We start from the raw sequence: 26,660 nt of genomic DNA, 5'->3' as shown, positions 1-26,660 counted from the left end.
CAAAAAATAGAAAGCTGTGTAGGTGTTAAGTGGAGAGAAGGCAGTAAGCCTTTTACTCTGCCTCATGGGCTAATCTTCTTTCTGAAGAATCCCCTAAGTTCCACTTATTAACAGATGACACCCTCATTTAAAATGTTTTAAAAAGAAAAATGAAATGAAATATTATGTTGGCTTTTTATGTATGAAATTTTATGGTTGAAGAATGAAAATGGTCAACTTACAGATGTTCTGGAAAAAGAGATTGAAATCTCAGGAAGTTGGTTTCTGTTTTGGCTTCCACATGAACTCACTAGAATGCCATTTTACACTTAAACTTCTTTGCTCTATGAAATAGTTATCACATGCAGTCCTAGTATGAGGTGGCGATAAACAATGAGATCGGGTTTTTGCGGGGAGAGGAAAGGGTCATATTAACTCTCATTGATTTCTCACAGCAACCTATTTTCTATTTAGCATATACAAATATCAATAAGTAGGAAACGACTGAAAAATGAGCAGACTGACAAGAGCTAGACTGGTGTCTTCTTTTACATTCCAACAGTGCCGGTGCCCGTGGTCAGCCTGACCATTTACGACATTGGCTCGACCACCATGCACGTGAAGTGGCAGCCAGTGGAGGGCGCCACTGGCTACGCCTTGTCCTACGAACCCATCAACGCCACAGAGCCGACCAAACCCAAAGAGGTGGGAGGCGTTTGTTTCTTTATTGTTGGGTCTTCCTGGGACTTCACGGTTGCAGAGTCCCCATTAAGGGGCAGTTACTCACGAACTCATTTATAACTTTACACCCCAAACAGAAAAACACAAGATTAGATTTGTGACCTGTGACGAATCTTAAAAAAACATCAGCATGAGAAAGGAAATGCAGGGCAGAGAAATGAAAAATCAAAGTTGTGTGAAAATCTAGCAGTCACAGATTGGTGTAATTGTCCATCCGCTGTTAGTGGAAACGTTTAATTGGAATGTGTTGTCTCCCCTCGGCATGTCGATCGGCAGATGCGCATGGAACCGACAGTGACCGATGTGCAGCTGAGTGACCTCTTCCCCAATACTGAGTACGCGGTCACGGTCCAGGCCGCCCTTCACGACCTCACCAGCGACCCCTTCACTGCGAGGGAGGTCACCTGTAAGACGTCGCCAGTTCTTCTTCCCTTATTGCTGTGAATACAACACGCTCTTTAGGCGTCTTCTTTCACCCGCTCGTGCTAACGATAATTTTGATAATTTGTGTGTCAGTTGCAGGGTTATTCCTTATGGCAATCTAATTTGAGAATTAAGGTTATTTCTGGACTTACGGCAGCATCTTAAATTGATTGTAAGATTCACATTTATTTTCCCATATTTTGAGATGTATCTTACAGTCAATGGTGTCTTACAATTGCGCTTGGTGAGGTGTCAATCAGGGAATAGAACATGAAATAACAATGCATCTTACAATCCATATTGTTACAGATCCATGAAATATTGTATATGGCATTGGTGAGAAGGGAATGTCGGGTGAGTGTAGTTTTGCAGGAAGATACTAGGTTTAAGATCAAGATGTTCTAAGTTCTTGTTGAAGTAGAAACTATGGCACACATGAATGTCTGTTTCTGTTAAGTAAATGAACTCAATCCCCAAACATACTGATCATCTACGACACTCCAGTCCTGTGCTTAGGTGTTGGCAATGTACTGATAAAAATGTAGGGCAGCGTGGAGGACCCGGACCCTTTCGTGGTTTGCACTTCTCTTGTGTGTATTGTTCAGCCCCTTTTGTGTTTCTGGTTTGCCTCACTAGCACTTAGGTGCTTTTTCTTGAAAAGTGACAGTGATTGCTCTTAGGATCCTGGCCTTACCCAGCCAGTAGTTTTGTTTCGTGCTTCTCGAGGTGGGCGTGCTGGGATTCTAAGTATGTCTTGGCTTAAATTTGGTGAGTCTCAGAACACATTTCGAAGGAAATTAAGAAGTTGGAAGAAACGTTCAAGGGGGAACGGTGTTGAGACAGAAGCATGATGAGGCAGAAAAGAGAAACCCCGGAAGGTGGAGCAGGATACAGTCACTGACAACAAATAATCATCTTTCATATGTCGGATCCTGTCTGGAGCTGGTGGTTTGCGGCAGTGGGTCGACGGCAGGTGGAGAGAGCAGGGAGCGGCTGAAAGACGAATGCGGCCATGGATTTAGATGTGGGGCTAGACTGCTGCAGTAGGGGAGGAGAGGGTACAGAGAGGGGCTGAGAGATGAAAACGTTGAAGGGATGGAGGTGCAGAAACATGGAAGTGGAGACAGAGATTCAGGAAGAGAGGTTTACAGACTTGAAAGGAGAGACAAAGGAAGTGGGTTAAAGAGGCAGCTCGAGAGAGTGAGATGTGTCTCATAGAACAAGAGAAAATCTCTCCATTAGTTATCCTCCTGGTCCTTTGTAAGGTAAAGCTTTGTTTGACTTGGTGAAAATTTATGATTTGGATTTTCTTCTCACCGTTTGGGCTCCTGTGGGTTTTCTTGTAAGCTTATTGGTTGCTTAATTTCGTCTCATCTTCATGCTTCACTCTTGTAACCATTTGTTTTTCTATCACGTTCTTCAGGAAGCGTGACTCATTTTGATTTCTATCTTAACCAACTTAAATATCTGATAAAGACACATGAGCTGTACATATATGGTGAATTATGATTTATTATAGCTGAGCAGCAAGTAAGAGCTTATTTAAATAGAGCGGGAGAAAGTTAACATATAAATGAGAAGTTAGAGTTGTGATAAAAATTTAAATTTATCCTGTTTTTAAAAAGCCTCCTTAAGAGGAATCCAGCTGTACCTGGTAGAATCAAAGTGCTTTTATCATCATAGCCAATTTGTTTAGTTACTTTGCTGCACACCTTTAAGTTTTCTCCAAACAACTTCTTGAAAGCTTGTGTGGATGCTTTAGAGCTTTTTGGCTGAGAACCACATCTGGCCCCAATTTCTCATGCATTTGCAGTGCCTTTGCCCAGTCCTCGAGATCTGAAACTCAGAGATGTGACTCACAGCACCATGAACGTCTTATGGGAACCTGCACCTGGAAAAGTGCGTAAATACATTGTTCGCTACAAAACACCGGAAGAGGATGCCAGAGAGGTAGGTTGAGATTAGAAAGGGTTTAGAAATATTTGTTTAGTCCTAGTAGGTTTAACAGAAGCATCTAAACAAGTATTATGCGTTTTGAATACTTGTCACTTTATGAACATAGTGTTGGAAACGTTATATATTTATAGAGCACTATTTGAATATTGGTAATATATTGGACTGTCTTGCATTTAGTTTGGAAATGTTTTGCTGTGTGATATTAATCCTAAAAACATCATCCCTTTGTAGATAAAGAGTTATAGAGTCTAGATGGCATTTCGCTCTCCTGCAGATGCTTCAAATGGTGCTCTGCATTCTACGAATTACTAAAACATGTCATAATAATGTTTCTAAAAATGAAAGCTAGCAAGGGGATGCAGGAAAGAAGAGGGGGAGTTTGTCAGAGAATGGGAAGATAGGACACTTGAGCAGGACAGAGAGAAAGTAGGAACATGATGTCAGAGGATTGTCCCTCTGGCTTCGGGCATGTTTGAGATGATGCTGAGATGGAGAGCTATTTCCAGGACAACCTGCTTCAAAGTGGAAGCAAACTGAGGCGCTTCACCAGCGAATGGGTTTAGAACGTATGTTTGCCTGAAGGGGCATTAATGTGAGAATCTCAGAGGCGTTTTTGGAAGCTAGAAGTGGTTTCTCTAAGCACCCAGTTACAGACTGTGCAGGTCATTTGGATTGTACACAAGCTAATTTATACCTGTGCACACACTCATTTCATTCTGGGTTTCAACGTCAAAAGCAGTGCAATGACCAGTGGGTCTAATCAGCTAATGCACAGGAGAATTTTTCCGAAATGAATCGCGCAGTGATACAAAGGGAGACGGGGAAGTGGGGGAAACGATTAGGTTGTTTGAATTCCTAGGCAGTCATCATTTACCAGACCCTAGTGCCAGATACAGCTCAGTACATACATTTTTTCCACTTTGGAAACATTTTAAATGATCTCCAATTCCTGGACTCTTATGCAAATTGGAAAACACTGCTGTTTTTTGTACCACAATTCTTATGCTCTTGTGCTGAGAGAGATAGCCAACAACAGAGGGATGTCAAAATTAAACTCTGTAAAAATAGTTCCACTGCTCTATTGTAGGTAGAGGTGGACAGGTCATGGGCCAGCACACCTCTTAAAGACCTCTTCTCACAAACCCGGTACACAGTCAGCGTGTCTGCGGTGTATGATGAAGGGGAGTCTCCCCCAGCGACTGCTCAGGAAACCACCCGTGAGTTGGTTTACGCTTTATGGATAATTGGAAGACAACACTGCATGCACGTGTCGCCGAACTATCTGGATTATTTCATTTCTTTAAAAAAAATTTTTTTTCATTGGTGTATAGTTGATTGGCAATGTTGTGTTAGTTTCAGGTGTACAGTAAAGTGATTCAGTTATACACACACACGCACATGTATGTACGTATTGCTTTTCAGATTCTTTTCCCTTATAGGTTATTACAAAATACTGAGTATAGTTCTCTGTGCATTTCTTAATGTTATTTTTGCCAGAATTTAATAACGTTTGGGTTCATAGATTTCTTCCCATCTTCTATCTCTATGTCTTTTATGATAATTTCTTTCCTATTATTCTACCAGCCACTGTCACTAATTCATCTTCCAGATACTTAACCAGTGTGTGTGTGTGTGTGTGTGTGTGTGTGTGTGTGTGTGTGTAAGGGGGTGGGGAGAAAGCATATTGGACGTTTTCTCTGGAAAGCATGCATTAGTTATCAATTTTTTTTGAGATCTTACTATATGTAAAGTGCTATCAGGGCTAACAAAATATAAGCATCTTTGCTCTCAGTAGTATTCCATTGTGAAGATAAAAAGTAACAATACATGGGATCATGTAAGGAAGGTGAGGTACATGGCACTCAGAGGAAGGGGAGATTCCACAGTGGGAAGGTGGAAGAATACAGGGCACCTGCAGGGGCCCCATCTTCCCTGCTCCATTCTGGGCCACCTCAAGGGATGTCGCTTTCTCTCCTTCTCATGCTGCTTCCATAGCATTTAACCCAATTCTTATTGCCTGTTGGTCTTTTCCTATCTATTCTACTTCCCCCCGGCCCCTTCCTCATGAAGGCACAAACATATTTATTTTGCTCCATTTTGAGTCTCTAGTTTCTCACTCAGTGCTCAGCACAGCATTTCCTAATTAAATGGTGGTTAAGAAATTGAGGTCTAGAGCCAGCAGGGTTCCCAAGAAATACAATGGGAGCCACAGAGGTAACTCAAACTTTTCTAGAAAATAGAAAAGGTAAGGAGAAAAATGAATTTTAATAATGTGTTTTATTCAGCCCAGTGTATCTAAAATGTTAGCATTTCAACATTTTTCAGTATACTAATTATTTATATTTCACATTTGTTTTGGTAGTAATTTTTTTGCAATCCGGTGTGTCTTAATTTACACTTTTCGCACATCTCAATTCAGATGCCACATTTCAAATGCTCAATAGCTACATGTGGCTGGTGGCTCCCATGGTGGACAGCACAGGGAGTCTAGAGAATTTAAATGACTTGCCCAGCCTCACCCAGGAAGCTAGTGGTGAGGGATCAGTGCTATAGTCCAGAACTTTACTTCCTATCCAGCAACTCCCTCACCAGAGGCTCAGGAGCTTCTCCTTCAGTGCCCAGCTGGTCTATACATGATCAAGGCATCTTGTCAAATTTCACAGCCTCCTCCTTAACTTCAGACAGTATCCACTTCTGCTCTTTTCTTACCATGTGAAATCTCTTAGCAACTTTAATAACCTTCTTGGCATCAGTTCTTTCCTGGAAGGGTAGTGGCTAGAGATGAAAATTTGTCCGTATGAGCAGGCTGACAGATGTTCATAAATACAGCAGGAATTTAAAGGGAAGTAAAGGAACAATAAAGGGCAGAAAAAGTCAGGAAGAAAGCCTAGTCAAAGCCTGTCATTTAATATATACTAAATTAATACTTGTTTTTAATCCTTAGGATTTCCTAAGAACTTTTAGATACATCCAAAGTGCACCCTTAATGGTCGGTTTGTTTTGCAGTTGTGCTTGTGAAAGTGGTATTATCTCAATGGGCCTTTTCATTGTAACTATTAGAAACAAATTTTTGGTGGCTCTGGCTTTTGTGTAGTTGGCTTTGGTTACCAGGAGATAGAGAAATAATTGACAATGAAAGCTCAGAAGTGGTGTCAGACGTTCCAAATTGCTTGTGCTGCAAACCAGCTGCAGTGCCTGGTCAACAGAAGGGCTCTTAGTTGGGATTTCAGCCATCATCAGCACTGCAGGGCTGGTCCTGTCTCTGAATAGAGTTGATACAGTCAGCTTCACATTGTGTGTAAGGTTAGTGATCTGCAGGAAAAGCTTATGCGTGGATTACTTAGATCATAAGATTTCATGGGCCATGAAGGTCCATGAAGTCTCTGATATTATGGGCTAAAGTTTGTGCTTCTGTACTGCTGTGCAAAAGAGTCCAGGGTTTTCCTTAGATTCTCAAAAAGTGGGAGGGACAAAACGATGAAGAACCACCGTGTTAGAACAGTATGACTAAACGGTACCTTTAAAAAAAAATCACCATTTTAATAGACGGGAAGTAGTCTGTTACAGCCATAAAATGCTTGCAGTTTTCAGGGCTCTCTCTCATATTTACTTTCAAATGGACTGAATTGGTTAGATACTTGGTTCTAAGCAAGGTTGTCAGCCAGTTTTCCCATGTCCGTTAAAAACAGAACAAGGCAGTTTTATTATATTAAGTTTGGGGATCACATCGAAAAACAGTCCTGCCTTTTCTCGTGACAGGCACTGTGCCAGCCCCAGCAAACCTACAGATTACCGAAGTAACACCAGAGAGCTTCAGAGGGACTTGGGATCACGGAGCTTCGGATGTGTCTCTCTACAGAATCACCTGGGCACCTTCCGGAAGCACAGATAAGATGGAGGTAGTGTTAACTCTTTTTTGCTCTCTCTCTTTTTTGAGATCACATTTCATTATAGGGACTCTTGTTTGAAATGTGTATTACCTCTGTTGACTGAAAAGCATCCTTCCCTACTAGTGGCTTTTGAGCTCATGGCGTGCCTCAAAGCAGGAGGAATATCTGGCTAAATGATGTCAACCAACTGCCATGGAGTGCATGATGTAGCCGGTGACTTAACCTTGTGTGGGTTTGTTGTTTCTTCCTCTTTCCCTAAGACCATCCTAAATGGAGATGAGAATACTTTGGTGTTTGAAAACCTGAACCCGAACACTCTCTATGAAGTTTCTATTACTGCCATTTATCCCGATGAGTCAGAAAGCGATGACCTGACTGGCAGCGAGCGCACAAGTAGGTGTTCAGCCTTCAGTAGGACATTGTTATCTTAAAATGAACAGAATAGAGCTATGCCTATATTCGTAATATTTCCCCATATTCTGTTTTTTGTAGTGCGTTTGATACCCTTAACAACACAAGGTAAGAATTTAATTTGCTGATTGTACGGATGACCAAATAATGAATGAATGAATGAAAAATAACACAAAATCCATTGCAAACAGGCCTTCTGCTTTTAAATCGTAAGGTGTTGATTGGGGCTTCTTTTAAACAGGTCTTTCTCAAAAATCTTTGCTCTTTGCTACTATTTGTTGAGGAGTCATTTGAGAGTCAATGACCATCATTTACCGTCAGGTCAAATTTAGTTCTAAACCTAGGGGCAAGACGGGAATAAAGACACAGACCTACTAGAGAATGGACTTGAGGATATGGGGAGGGGGAAGGGTAAGCTGGGATGAAGTGAGAGAGTGGCATGGACATATATACACTACCAAACGTAAAACAGATAGCTAGTGGGAAGCAGCCGCATAGCACAGGGAGATCAGCTCGGTGCTTTGTGACCACCTAGAGGGGTGGGGTAGGGAAGGTGGGAGGGAGGGAGATGCAAGAGGGAGGAGACATGGGGATATATGTATAGTATAGCTGATTCACTTTGTTATAAAGCAGAAACTAACACACCACTGTAAAGCAATTATACTCCAATAGAGATGTTAAAAAAAATTTTAGTTCTAAGCCTAGAAGTATACAGCTCTCTTGATTTCCTGGGGAACAGTGCATATTTGTGGGAGGGGCATTCTCCAGTGTGTTTACTCTGTTTCTCAACAATCCTTTTTCAGCTCCAAAAAGTGGCCCACGGAACCTTCAGGTGTACAATGCAACTTCTAACAGCTTGACTGTTAAGTGGGATCCTGCTAGCGGTCGTGTGCAGAAATACAGAATCACCTATCAGCCTTCCGCAGGGGAAGGCAATGAACAAACGGTAATTCATTTTGAAAAAACGTGACTTGGATAAGTTCTACCCTCTCCGTCTCAAAGCCCTCTCACTCCCAGTGTTTAGTTAGTCACACTTACTGTTTTGAGAGTTGCAAGATTTACTGTATTGCATGGAATTTTTTAGCTTCATCCCTGATGGAGCCTCACAGCATCAGGCATGTGCTTCCATGCATTCATGTTTTCCTTAAAAACTATTAGGCACGGGTCATCCATGAAAATAGCTAGATTTCTGACTCTATTTGTATTTTCATTTCTTACATCTCTAACTTGATCAAGTGTTGAGAGTTCGCTAAACTTCCATTATTCTAATTTTTCTGTTTTTTGCATGTCATAAGGTATCTTCTAGATCTGATGTTTCTACATCTGGGTATCTGTTCAACCTAACCTATACTATTTATCACTTTTACATTTATCCAAATGGAGGTTCCTGAGAAGGACTGTAGGACTACTGTAAACTCGGCTTTCATCTTCTTTTTCTTCCCAGCCTTCCCCTATTTAACAAGAACCCTTGTCCATTTACCTTGCTTACTTTAGTTGTCTGTCTTTGAACCTTCTTCAGCTTTGTTGTATGAGATGTGTGATCAGAGCTGCACACATTACCCTGAGTCAGGAAGCAGCATGATTTTTACACAGATAGGGCGATGCTTTCTGATTTATTTCAAATACCTCTTTTGGTGAGGTCTAGCATTCTGTTGACTGTTGGGGGCTGTGATTTTTCCTCATGTTGCCTTAGAGAGAGTGAGTTATTAACTTTTAATTGTCTGACTCTCTGAGCTCCAGCAAATGGGTCATACCTCTTCCCAGTTTAGAGGTGTTAGCAGAGGTAGATGCTGGCAGTGGTTAAAGGTCTCTGAACCTGCGCGGGAAGTGGGTTTAGCTGAACTAATGCTCTCGTGAGCTGCTGTGTTGAGGTTTCCATAGATCTAGACTTAGGTAGTGTGATACATTTGGATTAAGAATTTCATATAGTTTATCAATAGTGAACTAAATACCAAGTGTCATCAACTGGCTTTTATATAAAATAAGACACATTGGATGGACCGATAATTTAATGGCAGAAACAGAACTTTCGTCTGTGCCAGGCCAGATTTAGGCAAAGCTTGTCCTTAGCATTTCTGTTCTTGGTGACACTGACCACCCAGCTGCTGCCCTGGGTCTCTCTTTCCTGTCTCTCAGCTGTTTGTTGTAATTAGAAGGCGTCTCATAAACTTATCCTCTGTCCAGTATTAGCTGATAAGCCCTTAAGGTCTGTTATTCTTAAGGATATTTGCATTTTAATGCTGGTCTACGAAATAGTCAAAGCAATGAATCACTGATGCTGGCATATTTTGGAGAGCTGGCTGGGAGAAGCAGGCACACACCATTCTGCTTCCTCCTGAGGCTAGTTCTACTAAGTGGATGCTTTCAGATTTGTTAAGTATCAAATACATTGATACTTTGTTCTCATAACCTCAAATACTAAATTTGTTTGAATTAGCCACTGTGGTTCAATTTGCCCCTATTGAGGGGGCTTCACTGAGGTTTTCTCTGAAACGCAGACTGCTTGAGTGGATGCGTGCTAAGTGGGAAACATCTGGACCCACCATCCACATGTGGACTCGTGGGCAGCATGCCATTTTCATGCGCTTTTAATTAGTGTGGCATAAACATCTGAATTTGGTAGACCGTTAACAAATCATACAAATTTCCTTTCAGCAAGATAACTAGATGGCCTTAAGCAATGAATAAAACCCTTCAAACTCTGTAATCAGAGGATATTGAAAAAGCTTCATACCACAAGGCTGGAATCCTGAGTGTGGCCTGGCAGAGTGTCCTGTCACGTAGTTTACACAGCTCATGCTGTTAGAGGGGCAGTTTTTGAGGGGGAGAAAACCAAACGCTTTAGATCTTTTGCTGAATCATTTAAATATGTTTCTAAAGCAAATAAAAAACATCTGTAAAAAGGTAAGAATAATACTTAATGGTGCAGAGCCTCTACTATTGTGCAATTCTTTGCTATCTCAAAGTTCCTTTGCAGCTCACTTATGATAAATGCCTTTTTGGGGAGGAGATCTGTGAAATGTGTTTTGGATGAAATTTCACGGTGCTGGCAGCTAGCAAGTTGAAATATCTTTGTAAGGTCACCAGTTTAAGGCTTAAAATCCTTTTTATGATTGAAAGTGCATATTTTACATTTAAAATTATACCCTAAGATACATTTTCAGGTTTCACTCTGGGACCTGTTTCCAGATCTTGGCAAAGGTCTCAAACAGCTCCCCTGTAGAAAGAGCTTTTTCTAACAGATTAGTAAGATGGAGAGAGCAAGGCTTACACTTATCCCTGTTTTACTCAAGACCATGGTAGGAGGACGGCAAAACAGTGTGCTCCTACAGAAGCTGAAGCCCGACACTCCTTACACAATCACTGTGTCCTCCCTGTATCCAGATGGTGAAGGCGGTCGCATGACAGGAAGGGGCAAGACCAGTAAGTGAACCCAGTCTCCCACGGCTTTTTTTTGTTTTTTGTTTTTTTCCTGTACGCGGGCCTCTCACTGTCGCGGCCCCTCCCATCGCGGAGCACAGGCTCCGGACGCGCAGGCCCAGCGGCCATGGCTCACGGGACCAGCCGCTCCGCGGCATGTGGGATCCTCCCCGACTGGGGCACGAACCCGTGTCCCCTGCATCGGCAGGCGGACTCCCAACCACTGCGCCACCAGGGAAGCCCTCCCACGGCTTTTTAAATAACGTTCACGGGGATGGAATCACATCTTTCTCTGGAAACCCTGGGGTGACACAGCCTTTTGCTAATCTTTTAAAATGCATGTTAATAATGATCTTAATTGATTTTTAATATCCTTTCTTGGAGTCATCTGTCTCTGTTCAAGGAGAAAGACGTTTATTACTTTCTAGGATAAAACAAAAACCGCTCAGGGGCCAAAATCTCTCTGGAGAGATGAGACATGTGTCAGATGATCACAGACATTCTTTCCCTTATTCAGGACTGCAGCAAATATTTGTGGGGTGGGGAGACATCAGTGAACCTGTGTTTTGTGAGCGCTGGGTTGTTAGGACCACACTGTGATGTGCTTTCCGTGCATTTCAGAACCTTTGAATACCGTGAGGAACCTCAGAGTGTACGACCCTTCCACCAGCACTTTGAACGTTCGCTGGGACCACGCAGAGGGCAGTCCTCGCCAGTACAAGCTCTTCTACGCACCCACAGCAGGCGGTCCGGAGGAACTGGTACTTATTTCCTGTAGGGAAAAAAGCACGTTTGTTTTAGCTGTAGCCGAACGATTGCAAAGTGGAGCTAAAGAGTTAACCAATTTACCTTAGTGCTGAAGAAGTTCATATTCATTCGGTAGGACTTGACAGAGGGTGGTAGGTTGGTGTCTTGTGCCTGGGTGATCAGGGAGTTTTTGCGGGGCGTTGGGGCTAGGGGAAATAATCATTTCAGGGGGTTCTGAGAGGGAGCCTGGGGTGAGTGTAGAGAAGTCTTCAGAAGCTCTTATAACAGTCCGTCTGGGGGCACATCATTACATCCCAATATTATAGAACTTGCTTCTTGGCTTGGTCTTGAGTTAATATTTTGAGTATTATATTATTCGAAGTATTATTTCTTTTGCAAGTTTTTCAAATCAGATACTTTACATTTTATTAAAATCTTTAGGTACCAATCCCTGGGAATACCAATTATGCCATTCTTAGGAATCTGCAGCCAGATACCGCATACACTGTTACAGTAGTTCCCGTGTATTCTGAAGGTGATGGAGGACGCACATCAGATACTGGAAGGACATGTAAGTAAGAAGGCAGAAAAATATCGCTTTTTCATGATACGTTTTGCTTTTCCGTGTAAAGGCCATATAGGCCCATTGAAGAAAATTTGGAAAATTCATGATAGAGCAAAAACATAAAAATTACCCATAGTTTACCATCCAAACGCCACCAACTGTTAATATTTTAGTGTATGAAATAAAAGGTTATAATGGCATTCTTCTTCTGAAATGATAATTTCAGGATTTATAAGTGTGTGTGTAATCACCAGTATTCCGTTTCACTCACAAAAGTTCATGAGCTTTGCTTTGTGCCTTATAAATTTGTGTGAAGCAGTGTTTTGTAATTGGCTTTCATAGTGTCAATTGTTGAAATCTGTTCGTCACATTACTTGATCGCACATTTCTCTGGTTTGCTGATGAAGTGCTTTCTGGCGCTGAAAATCTGTGTGCTTTCATTTGCCATTAACATCTTGAGAAACCAGCGTATAGTGGTTTTACAATTCTTTCTAGTACTGCTTAAAGGCTTTGGGGCATACCTATAAATATTTCTTTGGCTCTAAAAATACACTTGCTGATGGCTAAAAGAGAGCAAATACAGATGACTTCTTTTGGTAAAAGATTAGCGGTCTGGAAAGATGATGTTCTTGGCTAAACTAGAGTTTGGGGTTAATACATGGATTTAATTTGCATGTTTTCTAAGTCCCTATTGGGGCAGTTAACTGAGAACTGAGTGTATCTTTTCTCCCTCCTTTTGCCTTTTCTTTTAATCACAGAAGACATTCGGTATCTATTTGTTGAATGAGAAGGAATGAATGGGTGAATGTAGCTGATGGAATTAGATGGCTTCATCGGTGTTGTCAGTTTTCACCTTGAAGGCAGAGCTATGAAATCCTCTTCTCTATCTCTCCATTACCTGTGTTGGAAAACTGAAGCTTCTTGTCCCTTGCGCCTTGTTTGTTTATGGCCAACCCTGTGCTATTATCGTACTTTCACTAGCTTGTTTTTATTGGCAACAACTTTGCTTCCATATAGACCGAGGACATAGTTGGCTAATTTTGACTACATTTGGATTTGCAGAATTTTCATCTGCTTTTGGGTGTAGATAATTAGAAGTTTAAGGAGGACAGTATTTTATCCTGTTAACAGAGTAGAAGTTTTGGAGAAGTGATAGCAACAGCTTGACATATATAAACAGATGTAAGAAATATGTGTTGGCTTTTCTTTCCTCAGTGGTGAGAGGGCTGGCAAGAAACGTCCAAGTGTACAATCCAACGCCAAACAGCCTGGACGTTCGCTGGGGCTCGGCGCCGGGGCCGGTGCAGCAGTACCGCGTCGTGTATTCGCCCCTGACTGGCCAGAGACCCTCAGAATCTGTAAGTCATGCTGTCGTCGTAGAGCTCGACAGAAGAATGCTGTCGATTTTACTGTGCCTCCTGCTTTAGTTGCTGGCCCGGAACAATAAGTCAGTTGGTGTGGTACCTACCGGGTCTCCTGGAAACTTCCTTTCCTGATGAGCTAAGGCTCAAGTTTGTGTCCTGTTCGGTTGCCTGTGAGGATGCAAGCCACGGGCCTGCCCATGTGTAATGCGTAAATGATTGCTTTTGATGAACTAAAGTAAGTGTATTAACTAGAGGGTCAGTTAGCAAAAATGAATTTTGGAAAAATGCAAATTAGCTATATAAGTTAAAAACCCCAGCAGTGGATGCAAATCATTGCTAGACCTTGTCAGTCTGGGCTTTTGTTGTAACATACAAGTCTTTGTTATGAGAATACCTTAAAGTTTGCCTTCATTGGCTCTTAACAAGTTGCCCAATCTATCTTCAGTCCCTAGTACTGTGCGGTTTTCTAAGTAGATTAATAATTTTGAGATCAGAAATTTCTAATTGGACAAGGGATAGAACACCTATGGGGAAGTACATTTATAGACTAATTTAATTTACAAGTCTTTACCAAAATAAACAATGACAATGAACAAAGGTAAACAAGTGAGGAGCGATAGATGTGTTCTGTAAGAATATTGATTTGTATGTCCCTGTGTATGGTACGACACATTCAGACAGTACTGCCCTTATCCATTGCATGGAGTAGCTCTCTATTTTACCAGTGTGTGTGTGTGTGTGTGTGTGTGTGTGTGTGTGTGTGTGTGGTCCCTTTTCTTATGTGTATCTAACATTCGGGATGCTTTTGGGTAGCTCTCATGAGCCCTGGATGTTGTATTTGAGAACCTTTATCATGAACACAAATGGGAGATAGTTGAAGTTACTAAGCATCAAGTATGAGCTAACTTTTTTGGAGAGGAAATTTCTGAGGATAAATTGCCCTTAACAGTGTGGCTTGGACAGGCCTTACGGGGTAGCACAGAAGGTGGTTTCTGCTGTGCTGGCCTCAGCCTTTTACTGTAAACATTATGATGCGGACTAATAGAAGACTCGGTAAGCACTTGGGCTGTGGTCAAGCAGAATCTGGTGTGTCCTCCCCTCCAGATCGTGGTGCCGGGAAATACCCGCACGGTGCACTTGGAGCGGCTGATTCCGGACACACCCTATTCCGTGAACATCATTGCCCTCTACTCGGATGCAGAGGGGACTCCCAGCCCCGCCCAGGGCCGCACGTGTGAGGCGGAAATCCTTTCTCCACCGGGTTCCCTTGTGACTTGGGGCAGGAGGCCTGGGGGGTGGTGGTGGTGAGTGAGGAGTGTGGGGAATCGCCTCTACCTTGTGCAGGTGAGGGGAGCGCTTGGGTTGCCCACAGTCACGTTCAGCCTGGAACCCTGGGGCCACGACTGCCCTCCCAGCTGAGTGACATCGTTTGGCCGTTTTCTCATCTGGTACCCCAGTTAAGGAGGGGTTTCTTCCCTTCTTCTGCCTGCGATGGGTCTTCTCACCAACTGGGCACTTTGGAAGTGTTAGGGCGCGGCCTCTCTGTTTCATTAAACAGGAGGTGCTTATAGCAGTTAAAATAATCCCTTTCTCTCCCAGTCTGTACTTTCACGTTCAAACCTAACTCTCTGTCACTGGAAGTTCAGCATGTAATCGTAGCTCTGAATGCAGCACTTTCTATTGGTGATGGTTTCACATTAGAGCCGTAGATGTGTATTTCATCGTAAGGGAGTGAGCAACCCAGAGAGTCGTGAAGTACCGGGGTCCAGTTACTCTGCCCTGGGTCCCGTTCTTTCATGCCCCTCCCTCCACCCCTGTGTCCACTATGGTCACAGACAGGAAACTAACTCTGTTGTATTTATTTATTTAGTACCACGAAGTGGACCAAGAAATCTGAGAGTCTTTGGGGAGACAACCAACAGCCTCTCGGTAGCCTGGGACCACGCTGATGGGCCGGTTCAGCAATACAGGATCATTTATTCTCCCACCGTTGGTGACCCAATTGATGAATATGTGAGTTGGTTACTCATTCATTTGAGCATTTTGAAATCTCTTACCCGGTTGGAGGGTGAAAGGAAGCTTCCTTCTTTAGGAAGTGCTGTGATTACAGTTGAGTCTTTCTCTGATGTGATATTGGGGCCACCTGCACGATCAGTATCTTTGGGCTCATTTCTCTTCTAAACACAGGTTGAAAAATTATCTTATCTCATAAAAATGTGTATTTCTAACTATCTATACCATAGGAACTGAGTCAGTGAAACATGATACCTATTATTCTGAGCTACCTAACTTAATGTTCGAGTTATGTGACTCTAAATCTTAACTTTTTTTTTTTTTTGCGGTACGCGGGCCTCTCACTGTTGTGGCTTCTCCCGTTGCGGAGCACAGGCTCCGGACGTGCAGGCCCAGTGGCCATGGCTCACGGGCCCAGTGGGATCTTCCTGGACCGGGGCACGAACCCGTGTCCCCTGCATCGGCAGGCGGACTCTCAACCACTGCGCCACCAGGGAAGCCCCAAGCTCCTATTTTTATTAATCAGAAACCCATGTAACTGCCATTTAAGAGTTTCAGATCAAGATGGGATAAGCGGTATTACCACACTTAGTTTGCCAAAGCAGAGAAGCTCCTGCTTTAGTGTTTATTCAGCCTTGCCATGGACAAATATGCAATTTCCCATCACTTTCTGGAAACATTAAAGATGTAATTTCCCTCCCAATTCACCATTTGGAATTAGGGGACTCCACGCTGGAATTCATGGTTTAAGTGATCCCTGCTTTTTGTAGAAGCAAAGCATAGAGTTGGAAGAGAGACTGAGAGGTCTGTCTGGTTCATTTGCTCTTCGTGGGGGCAGCTGAATGTATTTTCCATTTCCTCTTTTTCCCCTAATTAATATTAGCAAAACTGATACTTTTTTTAAAATATAAATTTATTTATTTTACGTTCGGCTGCGCTGGGTCTTCGTTGCTGCACGCGGGCTTTCTTTAGTTGCGGCGAGCTGGGACTACTCTTCGTTGAGGTGCGCGGGCTTCTCACTGTGGTGATTTCTCGTTGTGGAGCGCAGGCTCAGTAGTTGTGGCTCGCAGGCTGAGTAGTTGTGGCTCACAGGCTTAGTTGCTCCGCGGCGTGTGGGATCTTCCTGGACCAGGGTTCGAACCTGTGTCCCCTGCATTGGCAGGCGGATTCTTAACCACTGCACCACCAGGGAAGCCAAAACTGATGCTCTTGAGGACAGAAACTGAGTCCGCTTTTGCTCCCCAGTGGGCTCCCAGTGGCTGGTACCACACCTGGCCCACGGTGGGCACAGGGTGCCCATTTGTGGAAGGAGTCCCACGAAACTGACACACATGGAGGAGTGGGGAAGGAAGGGAGCGCAGTGGTGCTCAGTCACGTGTGTGGAGGTGCTGTACGAGATACTGCCTTTCATCCTCACGGCTTCCATCCTTCCTTCTGAGATGCTGAGCCACAAGACTGGGAGGTGGCTGATGCGGGATTTGAGCTGAGACCTGCCCGACTCTAAAACCATTTCCCTTGCTGCACAGTGGTAGACAGTTTGCCTCGCCCTGAGCATTGTGCAAGAAAAAGAAACGATGAAGAAAGCGCTCCTGTTTATGGGAATACATACAAAAGTATTGATCTGGAAGTCCTCTAGCTGATGATAACTCATAATTTAACTTCCCCTGCAGACCACTGTCCCAGGCAGAAGAAACAACGTAATGCTACAGCCCCTGCAATCTGATACCCCATATAAAATTACTGTTATTGCTGTTTATGAAGATGGAGATGGTACCCATTTGACAGGAAATGGAAGAACTGGTAAATGTCTTAAACCTTTTATAATCTTTAAATTTGGTCATATTTGAGTATACACATCTCAGACACTCCATTAATACTGCATTAACATTTGTATTAGGTATTGAATCTTGTCCGAATGATATGACAACGGAATGTGTTATTAACTTTTTAAAGGTCCACTGAAAGAAGGAAAATGAGACACAAATCTGCATATTTTGCTTTGCTTGAGATAGTTTTATTCTTTGGAAAACAACTGCTTAGTCACTGAATGTTTTAGTTTGTGTGGTATCAGTTAAGGCTGTAGCTGTTAACTCAGTCAATTAAGTGTTCAGCAAAAAAGACCCCATCACCATAGAATCTTAAGTCATGAAAAAGAAGCAGGATGATTGGGAATCATCTTCTGTCTTTACAAATTTAGCTTTTTTTAAAAATTATTTTTTCTATTGTACTAATGGATTACCAGGGTTCAGGCCCCTTTTCTAGCCTGCGTGGGTAGCAGTTTCTTATGGTTTAGATCAAAAGTTCTCTAATTTGGTTGCTGGAATCATCTGAGGACCTTTAAAAAGGCTTATGCCTGTACGCCACCCCGAGAGATACTGATGTTAATGGTCTAGACATGGTCCAGACCTGCTGAAGTTCTAGTGCGCAGCCAAAGTTGAGAGTCCCTGGCTGAGCGTGAAGGTGGGCTGGGCCATGGGTCCGCTGGGTTCCGTTACTGGGAGACATGGGTAAGACACTTTTCCACTTCGTTCAGCAAAAATCCACTTAAGTAAGATGATTTCAGTCTCCTTGCTACACTTAGTTGCCCAAACTCTTTTTCTACTTAAATGATCTTGACAACATTACAGGATTTGGGAGAGGTAACATTTGAAAACTCCTGAGAGAAAAGCAGGACCAGAGTGTTTCAGCTCAGTCTTTGGAGGCTGAGGAATTTGTATATTTATTGACACCTGTTGTCTACAGGACTGATTCAACACAGACTCCATCTAGCGACTCAAGATGATTTTAATTTAACAGCTTCCCATTTTCACTCTTCCCTTAGGTTTCAGAATATATTTTGGTATTTTTCTGGAGGAAATTCTGTATTTCAGAATTCTGTGCTTAATCAAGAACATACAAAAATCTCTACTAGATCTTTAGTTTTCTAGGAAGGGCCAAAGCCGCTTCTGGCTTCTCTTGTAAAAAAGTTTTTGAAGTTAAGTCCTTATTTGTGTAATGCTGTGAATAAAAACTCAGTGGCTGACTAACAGGCTACCGCACAGCATTGATCTAATAGGGGTAGAGTTGGGTAGTACTCTGGAGGTGTGAGGATTTACTCTAGGTTATGTTGGTAGAGGTTATAGTGGTACTGGGGAAGAACCTCATTTTGGTCACTAGCTAGCTGTGTGGTCTTGGGCAAATCATATCTTATTTTTGTGATAAGATGGTTGGATTAAATAGTCTATAAATCATTTTTTTGGCTCTAACAATCTGTAATCTATAACATTCAAAAAAATGGTATGAGATCTCTTTTACTTTTTATAATTCTGAATCCAATTCTAGAAATCACCGGTTCCTGAGTCCATTTGATTTGCTGTTTGAATTTGGAAAACTACTAAGCTTTCTGTTGAACGTTTCAAGACCTTTTAATTGTTTTCTGGAGCGGGACAATATGGGATATTATTAATTTGCTCTCATGAGGCTGCACTGTCAATATTCATGGTCAATACTCATAAAGTTCTGTGCTCTCTCCTCGTTTGTCAATAAAAGGTCAGTAACGTGTGCCAATATTTGTTTTCAGTGGGATTACTTCCTCCTCAGAACATACACATCTCAGATGAATGGTATACGAGATTCAGAGTGTCCTGGGATCCTTCACCATCTCCCGTTCTTGGATATAAAATTGTGTATAAGCCAGTGGGTAAGGAAGCACCTTTATCATCTTAGAAATGCATTGGAGGGTTATTTGTGCATGAGGGTGTTCTTTGTTGCATCCCCCACGATTAGATTCTCCTGATAGCTCAGTTATCACATCAAGTCCTCTCCTACCAGAGGTAACGTTTCTGGAAATAGTATTTAAGCCAATGCTCTGAAGTATCATTGTTACTATGGGTTTAGATGCAACTCCCATTAATCTGCATGGCGAAAACGTCTGATCTGGTTCATAAAATTGCACAAATTGAAGCTGTGATCAGACAACCTATATGTTATTATGATTGTGAAAGAATGAGTACTTAATTAGTATAAACTTGTGTATTTTTCCCATTAGGTCAAGGTATTATTCCATTTGGGGCATGTGCATTTTAGTTTATTCACGACAGGCTTTCTTTTGGCTTCCCACGGACCCTTTCACCTAAATGGACATCCCCGCTATTAAATTATTCGCCATCTGTGTTTCCATCTTCTGTCTATATGTTTAGCAAAATGGAAGCAAAATACTTTTATAGTAAATTTGCTGGGGTATCTTCCATGCACCCAGGAAGGATGTGAACTAGAAAAAAATAAAGGAGAGAAGGCAAGTGTAAGGATATGTGAGCCTGTGTAAGAAATGGAGAGGGAACTTCAAGGTGGAGGACTTTCAGTAACCACACTGCATGGAACGGGGTGGGAGATAGACGTTCTTAAATCATCTCTACAACAGAAAAATGTTCATTGAGCACCCAGTATGTACAAAGCGCTATGCTGCAAACTGCAGCTTAAAGAAGAGGCTTGAGAGTCTAGAGTAGTTGACGGTGTGATGATTTATTCGTTAAAGGAACAGTAATTACAAACCTGCTACATTCATTAGTACACATGCTAGCTACTGTGCTATGCTTTGAGAATAACAAGGAAAAGGATTCGGTCTCCACTTCCAGTTTCGTATTCACCATGTAATGCAGCGGATGTTACGGGGAGCACGTGCATGAGGGCTATGGAATTAATGGTGTTCATACTATCATTTGAGTATAAGTTATTTGATTTTAAGAAAAATTTGAGACTAGGAATGACATATGTCTATGTATTTTTGTGATTGTTATTAAAGGTTCCAATGAGCCCATGGAAGTCTTTGTTGGAGAAATGACATCGTACACGTTGCACAATCTCAGCCCCAGCACCACCTATGACGTGAACGTTTACGCGCAGTATGATTCTGGTCTCAGTGTCCCTCTGACGGACCAAGGCACTACCTGTGAGTCACGTAGCTTTTTGTGGTTGTAAGAAAAAGTGTAGTGTAAATGACCAGGTCCTTCTGTTTTAATTTTCTTTCTTACGCATGTTTCCTCGGCCTTGAGTAGGTAACTCTTTTGTGTCCAGCTAAACAAATACTTACGTCATATAATCAAGGGTACAAAATGTATAATGATGAGATATGTTTGTTTCATAGAAAATACATTTTGAATTTTAAAAGATAAAAATTATAAAAATTATGGTTTTATCCATGTGGGATGGTATGTGGTTTTTTCCTGACATTGGATGTTAAACATATATTCCCTAAATGTATTGATCTAATTGAAAGTTTTCCCATAAATGCCATGATGACTGATTCAGCTTGCAGGTAGATTTTGTTATCATCAGTGCTTTAATGGCTATTTGAGGACTTAGCAGATAGCCTTTCAGAAAATTTTTTTTTATTATTTTTCATGAGGTGTCGTTGACATTCATGGCGTGGAGAGGGGCTATAGGCAGACCTCGTTTCATTGCACTTGGCGGATGCTGTGTTTTTTTAATAAATTGAAGGTTTGCGGCAACCCGGCACGGAGCAAGGCCATTTTTCCATCAGTATTTGCTCACTTCATGTCTCTGTGTCACATTTGGTAGTTCTTGCAATATTTCAAACTTTTTCATTGTTATTATGTTCGTTATGGTGATCGGAGATCAGTAATCTTTGATGTTACTATTGCAAAAAGATTGCAATTCGTTGGAGGCTCAAATGATGGTTAACAGTTTTTAGCAATAAAGTGTTTTTAATGAAGGTATGAACATTATTTTTTTAGACATAACACTATTGCACACTTAATAAACTACGGTATAGTGTAAACATAACTTTTATGCACTGGGAAATCAAAATATTTGTGTCACTCGCTTTATTGTACCAATATTTGTTTTATTCTGGTGGTCTGAAACTGAACCTGCAGTATCTCAGAGGTACGTCTGAATGTGGATTTTCCTTCCCTTGAAAATCAGTCATAGAAAGGGAGGTCGGTTTCGACAATACCATGTTTTCGTGTTTGTTTCATGTCTGTTTCTTATGAAGAAACAATGTGAGACTTTAGACATTATTTTTTTCAGCCACAGTGGAAGTTTTAAAATTGTGCTGTGATTAAAAGTATGCTTTTTTTGGCCTTTATTTATGAAGTAAATCTATTTCTTCCTGTCCTTCTTTTGTAGTATATTTGAATGTGACAGATCTGAAAACTCACCAGGTCGGGTGGGATACATTCTGTGTTAGATGGTCAGCTCACCGGGCAGCCACTTCCTACAGGCTGAAACTAAGCCCTGCGGATGGTACGTGTGCAAAAAAAATGACCTGGAGCACATAGTAGCCACATTTAAAACTTCAGTAAAGGTGTCATTCTATTTATAAAATGATGTATCAGAATGTCTTTAAAGATAATTACTGGTGACACTGGCATTTTTCCTCTGCTGTCCTAATCAGGAACAAGAGGACAGGAAATTACAGTGCGTGGATCAGAAACCAGTCACTGTTTCACCGGCCTGTCACCAGACACTGATTATGGTGTCACTGTCTTTGTGCAGACACCAAATCTTGAGGGACCAGGTGTCTCTGTCAAAGAACATACTAGTAAGTGTTTGAGTAATCTGGGGGGTCTCTGTAAGGCTTCAGAGTAGGATGCTCTGGGTGTGGGAGACATAAGTGACTCCTGTGTGACACTTCTCCTTACGAGCGGCAATAGTGACATGATGGCAGGTCCTTGAGGTGGCGTCTGCAGCGGGTTCAGCACCTTTATCTGCAGCAGATCCGTGCTGCCCTGTTAGAGCTGGCGTAATTGTAAGGAAAGACCTAAAGGAGGGAGAGCTGGCTCTAGCTGACAGTGAGAAGGTGCACATGGATCCGTGTTGATGACCTCTGCTCATCTGACTGTATCTGAAGGTCTTACGCTCTCCCTTTGCATCTGGGCTTCGCTTCGTGCTGCTGTAGTCAATGTTGAGTGACTGCCAATGGTACCAATTTTGGATAAGATAGGATTCCCAGTATGTCAGTGCCCATGACACTTGATTTGTTATCGAGGACTGAAATGGCTCTAAAAATTTACTTTCTGAGATATGAAATGTGCACATGTTGCGTTTTTCTAATTGTTATTTTTAATTCTAGCTGTAAAACCCACAGAAGCTCCTACAGAGCCGCCTACACCTCCTCCCCCTCCCACGATTCCACCAGCCCGGGAAGGTAAGTACAGCCATCAGGCAATGCATTCAGCCGATCGGGATTGATAGCCTTCTTACTTACGCAGTTGATATAGAACATTTCTGACCTATTATTCCTGCTAAAGAGTTTTTCAATTAAAGGCAAAGATTACCCGTCATTTGCTCTTCTGCTCCAGGCCCATTTTAGTGTGAATAAAACCAGTCCTAGGGCTTCCCTGGTGGCTCAGTGGTTGAGAATCTGCCTGCCCATGCAGGGGACACGGGTTCGAGCCCTGGTCTGGGAAGATCCCACATGCCGTGGAGCAACTAGGTCCATGAGCCACAACTACTGAGCCTGCGCTCTAGAGCCTGTGAACCACAACTACTGAGCCTGCGCGTCCAGAGCCTGTGCTCCGCAACAAGAGAGGCCGCGACGGTGAGAGGCCCACGCACCGCGATGAAGAGTGGCCTCCGCTCACCACAACTAGAGAAAGCCCTCGCACAGAAACGAAGACCCAACACAGCCAAAAATAAATTAATAAACAAACCAATGAACCGACATTAAAAAAAAAAAAAAAAAAAACCCCAGTGATAAACCACTCTGCCTCTTCAGCTGGAACTCCGTTTCCTCGATTTTGCAGATGAAGGTCTAGGGATGCCTTAAATAATCTATTGTCACACAGAGGGCATTTCTTTCTTGTGGCTGCTGGCATCAACAGGCACTGGGGACCTTTTGGGCTAAATTTGCAGCGTAACTCCTGGGCCTTTGGCTTTGGAATTCCTGGCTTCTGACCTAAGAAGGCCCTGGATTACACAAAGCTAAAATATTTCCATTCACCAAGGTTGGAGACATATTTGTCCCTTGTAGTAAACTGGTAAAAAGACATAGACTGAGCTATTTAGATTGGTCTCTCAGTAATTTGGGGCAATGCTCAGTGCTTCATCAAATTAAGTTTTAGCTAATTAACTACTGGTTTATTCTTTTCCCACATTCTGTTTCCAACATTTAATTGAAAGTATTTTTCTTTTCTCTTAGAAGGCTCTAGAACGTTATGGTTATTAAGCCTATTAAAGAAGTAAAATTAAAAGTGTATTATTATGGGATAAAATAGTAGTGTGTTTCTTTAGACTGTTGAAAGGAATTCAGTAAATATTTTTGGCTTAAAGACATGTTAAGCAAGACGAAAAGACAACCCTCAGAATGGGAGAAAATATTTGCAAACAAAGCAACTGACAAAGGATTAATCTCCAAAATATACAAGCAGCTCATGCAGCTCAATATCAAAAAAAACAAACAACCCAATCCTAAAATGGGCAGAAGACCTAAATAGACATTTCTCCAAAGAAGACATGCAGATGGCCAAGAGGCACATGAAAAGATGCTCAACATCACTAATCATTAGAGAAATGCAAAACAAAACTACAATGAGGTATCACTTCACGCTGGTCAGAATGGCCATCATCCAAAAATCTACAAACAGTAAATGCTGGAGAGGGTGTGGAGAAAAGGAAACCCTCTTGCACTGTCGGTGGGAATGTAAATTGATACAGCCACTATGGAGACCAGTATGGAAGTTCCTTAAAAAACTAAAAATAGAACTACCATATGACCCAGCAATGCCAGTCCTGGGCATATACCCAGAGAAAACCATAATTCAAAAAGAGACATGTACCACAATGTTCATTGCAGCTATTTACAATACTGTTTACAATAGCCAGGACATGGAAGTAACCTAAATGTCCATCAACAGAGGAATGGATAAAGAAGCTGTGGTACGTATATACAATGGAAGGTTACTCAGCCATAAAAAGGAAATTGTGCCATTTGCAGAGGCGTGGATGGACCTAGAGACTGTCATACAGAGTGAAGTACGTCAGAAAGAGAAAAACAAATATCATATATTAACGCATCTATGTGGAATCTAGAAAAATAGTACAGATGAACCTATTTACAAAGCAGAAATTGAGACACAGACATAGAGAACGAACGTGTGGACACCAAGGTGGGGAAAGGGGGTGGGATAAATTGGGAGATTGGGATTTAACATATATACACTACTATGTATACAATAGATAACTAATTGAGAACCTACTGTATAGCACAGGGGGAAAAAAAAAGAAGGTACAATCTGTTTGTAGGGCCTATATTAAGTTCACCTTAAAAATGCATTCCACTATACAGTAGGTGCAGACAAATACTGTTTGATTCCACTTAAATGAAGTACCTAGAACAGTCAGATTCGTAGAGTCAGAAAGTACTTTGGTAGATGCCGGGGCAGGAGGGCAATGGGGGGTGGGGAGGGGGAATGGGGAGTTAGTGTTCAGTGGGGACAGAGTTTCAGTTGAGGAAGGTAAAAAATTAGGGAGCTGGATGATGGTAAGAGTTTCACAGCAATGTGAAGGTATTTAGTGCCACTGAACTGTATAGTTAAATGTGGTTAAAATAGTTTGTTTTATATTATGTGGCTTTTACCATGATAAAAAAACATCTTAAAAAATGGATCATAAACCCACATATAATAATTAATCTATAAACCTTTGTGACCTGAAATTAGGCCAAGATTTCTTCCATATCACACCAAAAATGTGAGCAAAGAAATAACTGATAAATTGTACTTCATCAAAATTAAGAACTTCTCTTTGAACAACATTGTTAAGAGAATGAGAAGACAAGTCGCAGATTAGGAGAAAATATTTACAAATCACATAATCTGCTAAAATACTTATATCCATATTACATAAATAATTCTCAAATCACAGTAATAAAAATACAAACAACCCAATTTTAATAAGTGAGGAAAAAATCTGAAAAGACATTTTACCAAAGAAGATGTGTGAATACTCAGTATCAGTCATTAGAGACATGCAAGCCAAAACCACAAGGAGACACCACTACACCTATTAGGATGTCTAAGATTAAAATGACCACGTGTTGGCAAAGACGTAGAGTACCTAGAACCGTCATGCGCCGCTGGTGGGAATGTAAAATGTAGAACTACACTGGAAACAGCTTGGCGGTTTCTTAAAGTTGAACATAAACCTACGGTACCACTCAGTCATTTCATTACAAGGTGCTAAACCAAGAGAAACGAAAGCATATGTTCCCACAAAGACTTCTACATGAATATTCATAGCAGTTTTATTTGTAAGAAAAAAAAAACCTGGTAATTGGAAAAAAACAGGAAGTGACCCAAATGTTCATGAAAAAGTGAAATAATAAGCAATAATGGAATAAATGGAATTCTTCTCGGCAAGAGAAAGGAACAAGCTACTGTTAAACACAACAGCATAGATGAATCTGCAAATGATGATGCTGGGTGCAAGATGCCTGAGGAAAAAAAAAAGATACTGTCTGATTCCATTTATATAAAATTCTGGAAAACTCAAATTAATCTATCATGTCAAAAGGAGATCAGTGATTTTCTGGGGATGGGAAGGGGTGTGGAGAGGACTGACAGGGAGAGACTATTATAAAAGGACACCAGTGAACTTTTGGGGGGCATGGGTATGTTTGTTACCTTTTTGGTGGTAATGACTTACTTCTCTGGTGTATTCGTATTCCACAACATATAAGATTGTGAATTTTGAAAAAAAAAAGACATGTTAAGGTTTTTTTCTTCATAGGCTTTATTTTTTAGAGCAGTTTCAGGTTCACAGCAAATTTGAGCTGAAAGTACACAGGAGTCCCGACATGCCCTGCCCCCTCACATGCACAGCCTCCCTCCACTCTCAACATCCCCCCTGCCAACCTGGAGTGGGACGTTTGATACATCCTGTGAACCTATATTGCCACATCTTTATCACCCAAAGTCCATATTTACATTAGGGTTTATTCTTGGTGTTATACATTCTACACGGCAAGTTTTTATCACTAAAATGTTAAATTTTTATTTTCAGAATTTTTAGCTTTCAAGTCTGAAGATTCTAATTAAAGGTGTTTCTTTATTTTATTCCATCCCTTCCCTCCCTCCATATGATTCTAGTGGCCTAATTTAAAATGAAAAGACACCTTATCTACACCAAGTCTTTGATAATTATATACAAAAA

General features: G+C 41.6%; 1 protein-coding gene across 8 annotated transcripts in view; it reads left to right on the top strand.

The window, feature by feature from the left end:
* The window catches only part of COL12A1 (collagen type XII alpha 1 chain), a 137,642-nt gene that overhangs the window by 72,708 nt on the left and 38,274 nt on the right, over window positions 1–26,660 (top strand). For 7 of the 8 annotated variants that reach the window (XM_079939144.1, XM_079939138.1, XM_079939143.1 and 4 more), the window contains 20 exons: window positions 542–684; window positions 997–1,126; window positions 2,957–3,097; window positions 4,191–4,316; window positions 6,859–6,998; window positions 7,250–7,382; window positions 7,482–7,508; window positions 8,204–8,346; window positions 10,694–10,823; window positions 11,442–11,581; window positions 12,009–12,138; window positions 13,348–13,490; window positions 14,601–14,730; window positions 15,367–15,509; window positions 17,180–17,309; window positions 19,069–19,188; window positions 20,290–20,436; window positions 21,636–21,752; window positions 21,904–22,050; window positions 22,582–22,656. In XM_079939144.1, coding sequence (XP_079795270.1) covers window positions 542–684; window positions 997–1,126; window positions 2,957–3,097; window positions 4,191–4,316; window positions 6,859–6,998; window positions 7,250–7,382; window positions 7,482–7,508; window positions 8,204–8,346; window positions 10,694–10,823; window positions 11,442–11,581; window positions 12,009–12,138; window positions 13,348–13,490; window positions 14,601–14,730; window positions 15,367–15,509; window positions 17,180–17,309; window positions 19,069–19,188; window positions 20,290–20,436; window positions 21,636–21,752; window positions 21,904–22,050; window positions 22,582–22,656 — 2,535 coding nt within the window. The remainder of the gene's footprint in view (window positions 1–541; window positions 685–996; window positions 1,127–2,956; window positions 3,098–4,190; window positions 4,317–6,858; window positions 6,999–7,249; window positions 7,383–7,481; window positions 7,509–8,203; window positions 8,347–10,693; window positions 10,824–11,441; window positions 11,582–12,008; window positions 12,139–13,347; window positions 13,491–14,600; window positions 14,731–15,366; window positions 15,510–17,179; window positions 17,310–19,068; window positions 19,189–20,289; window positions 20,437–21,635; window positions 21,753–21,903; window positions 22,051–22,581; window positions 22,657–26,660) is intronic. The other variant, XM_079939140.1, reaches the window with a different exon arrangement.

This window comes from Stenella coeruleoalba (genome assembly GCF_951394435.1).
Source record: "Stenella coeruleoalba genome assembly, chromosome: 12".
NCBI lineage: Eukaryota > Metazoa > Chordata > Mammalia > Artiodactyla > Delphinidae > Stenella > Stenella coeruleoalba.
Note: the sequence above shows the minus strand (reverse complement) of the source record. Positions and strands in the feature narration are given on the sequence as shown.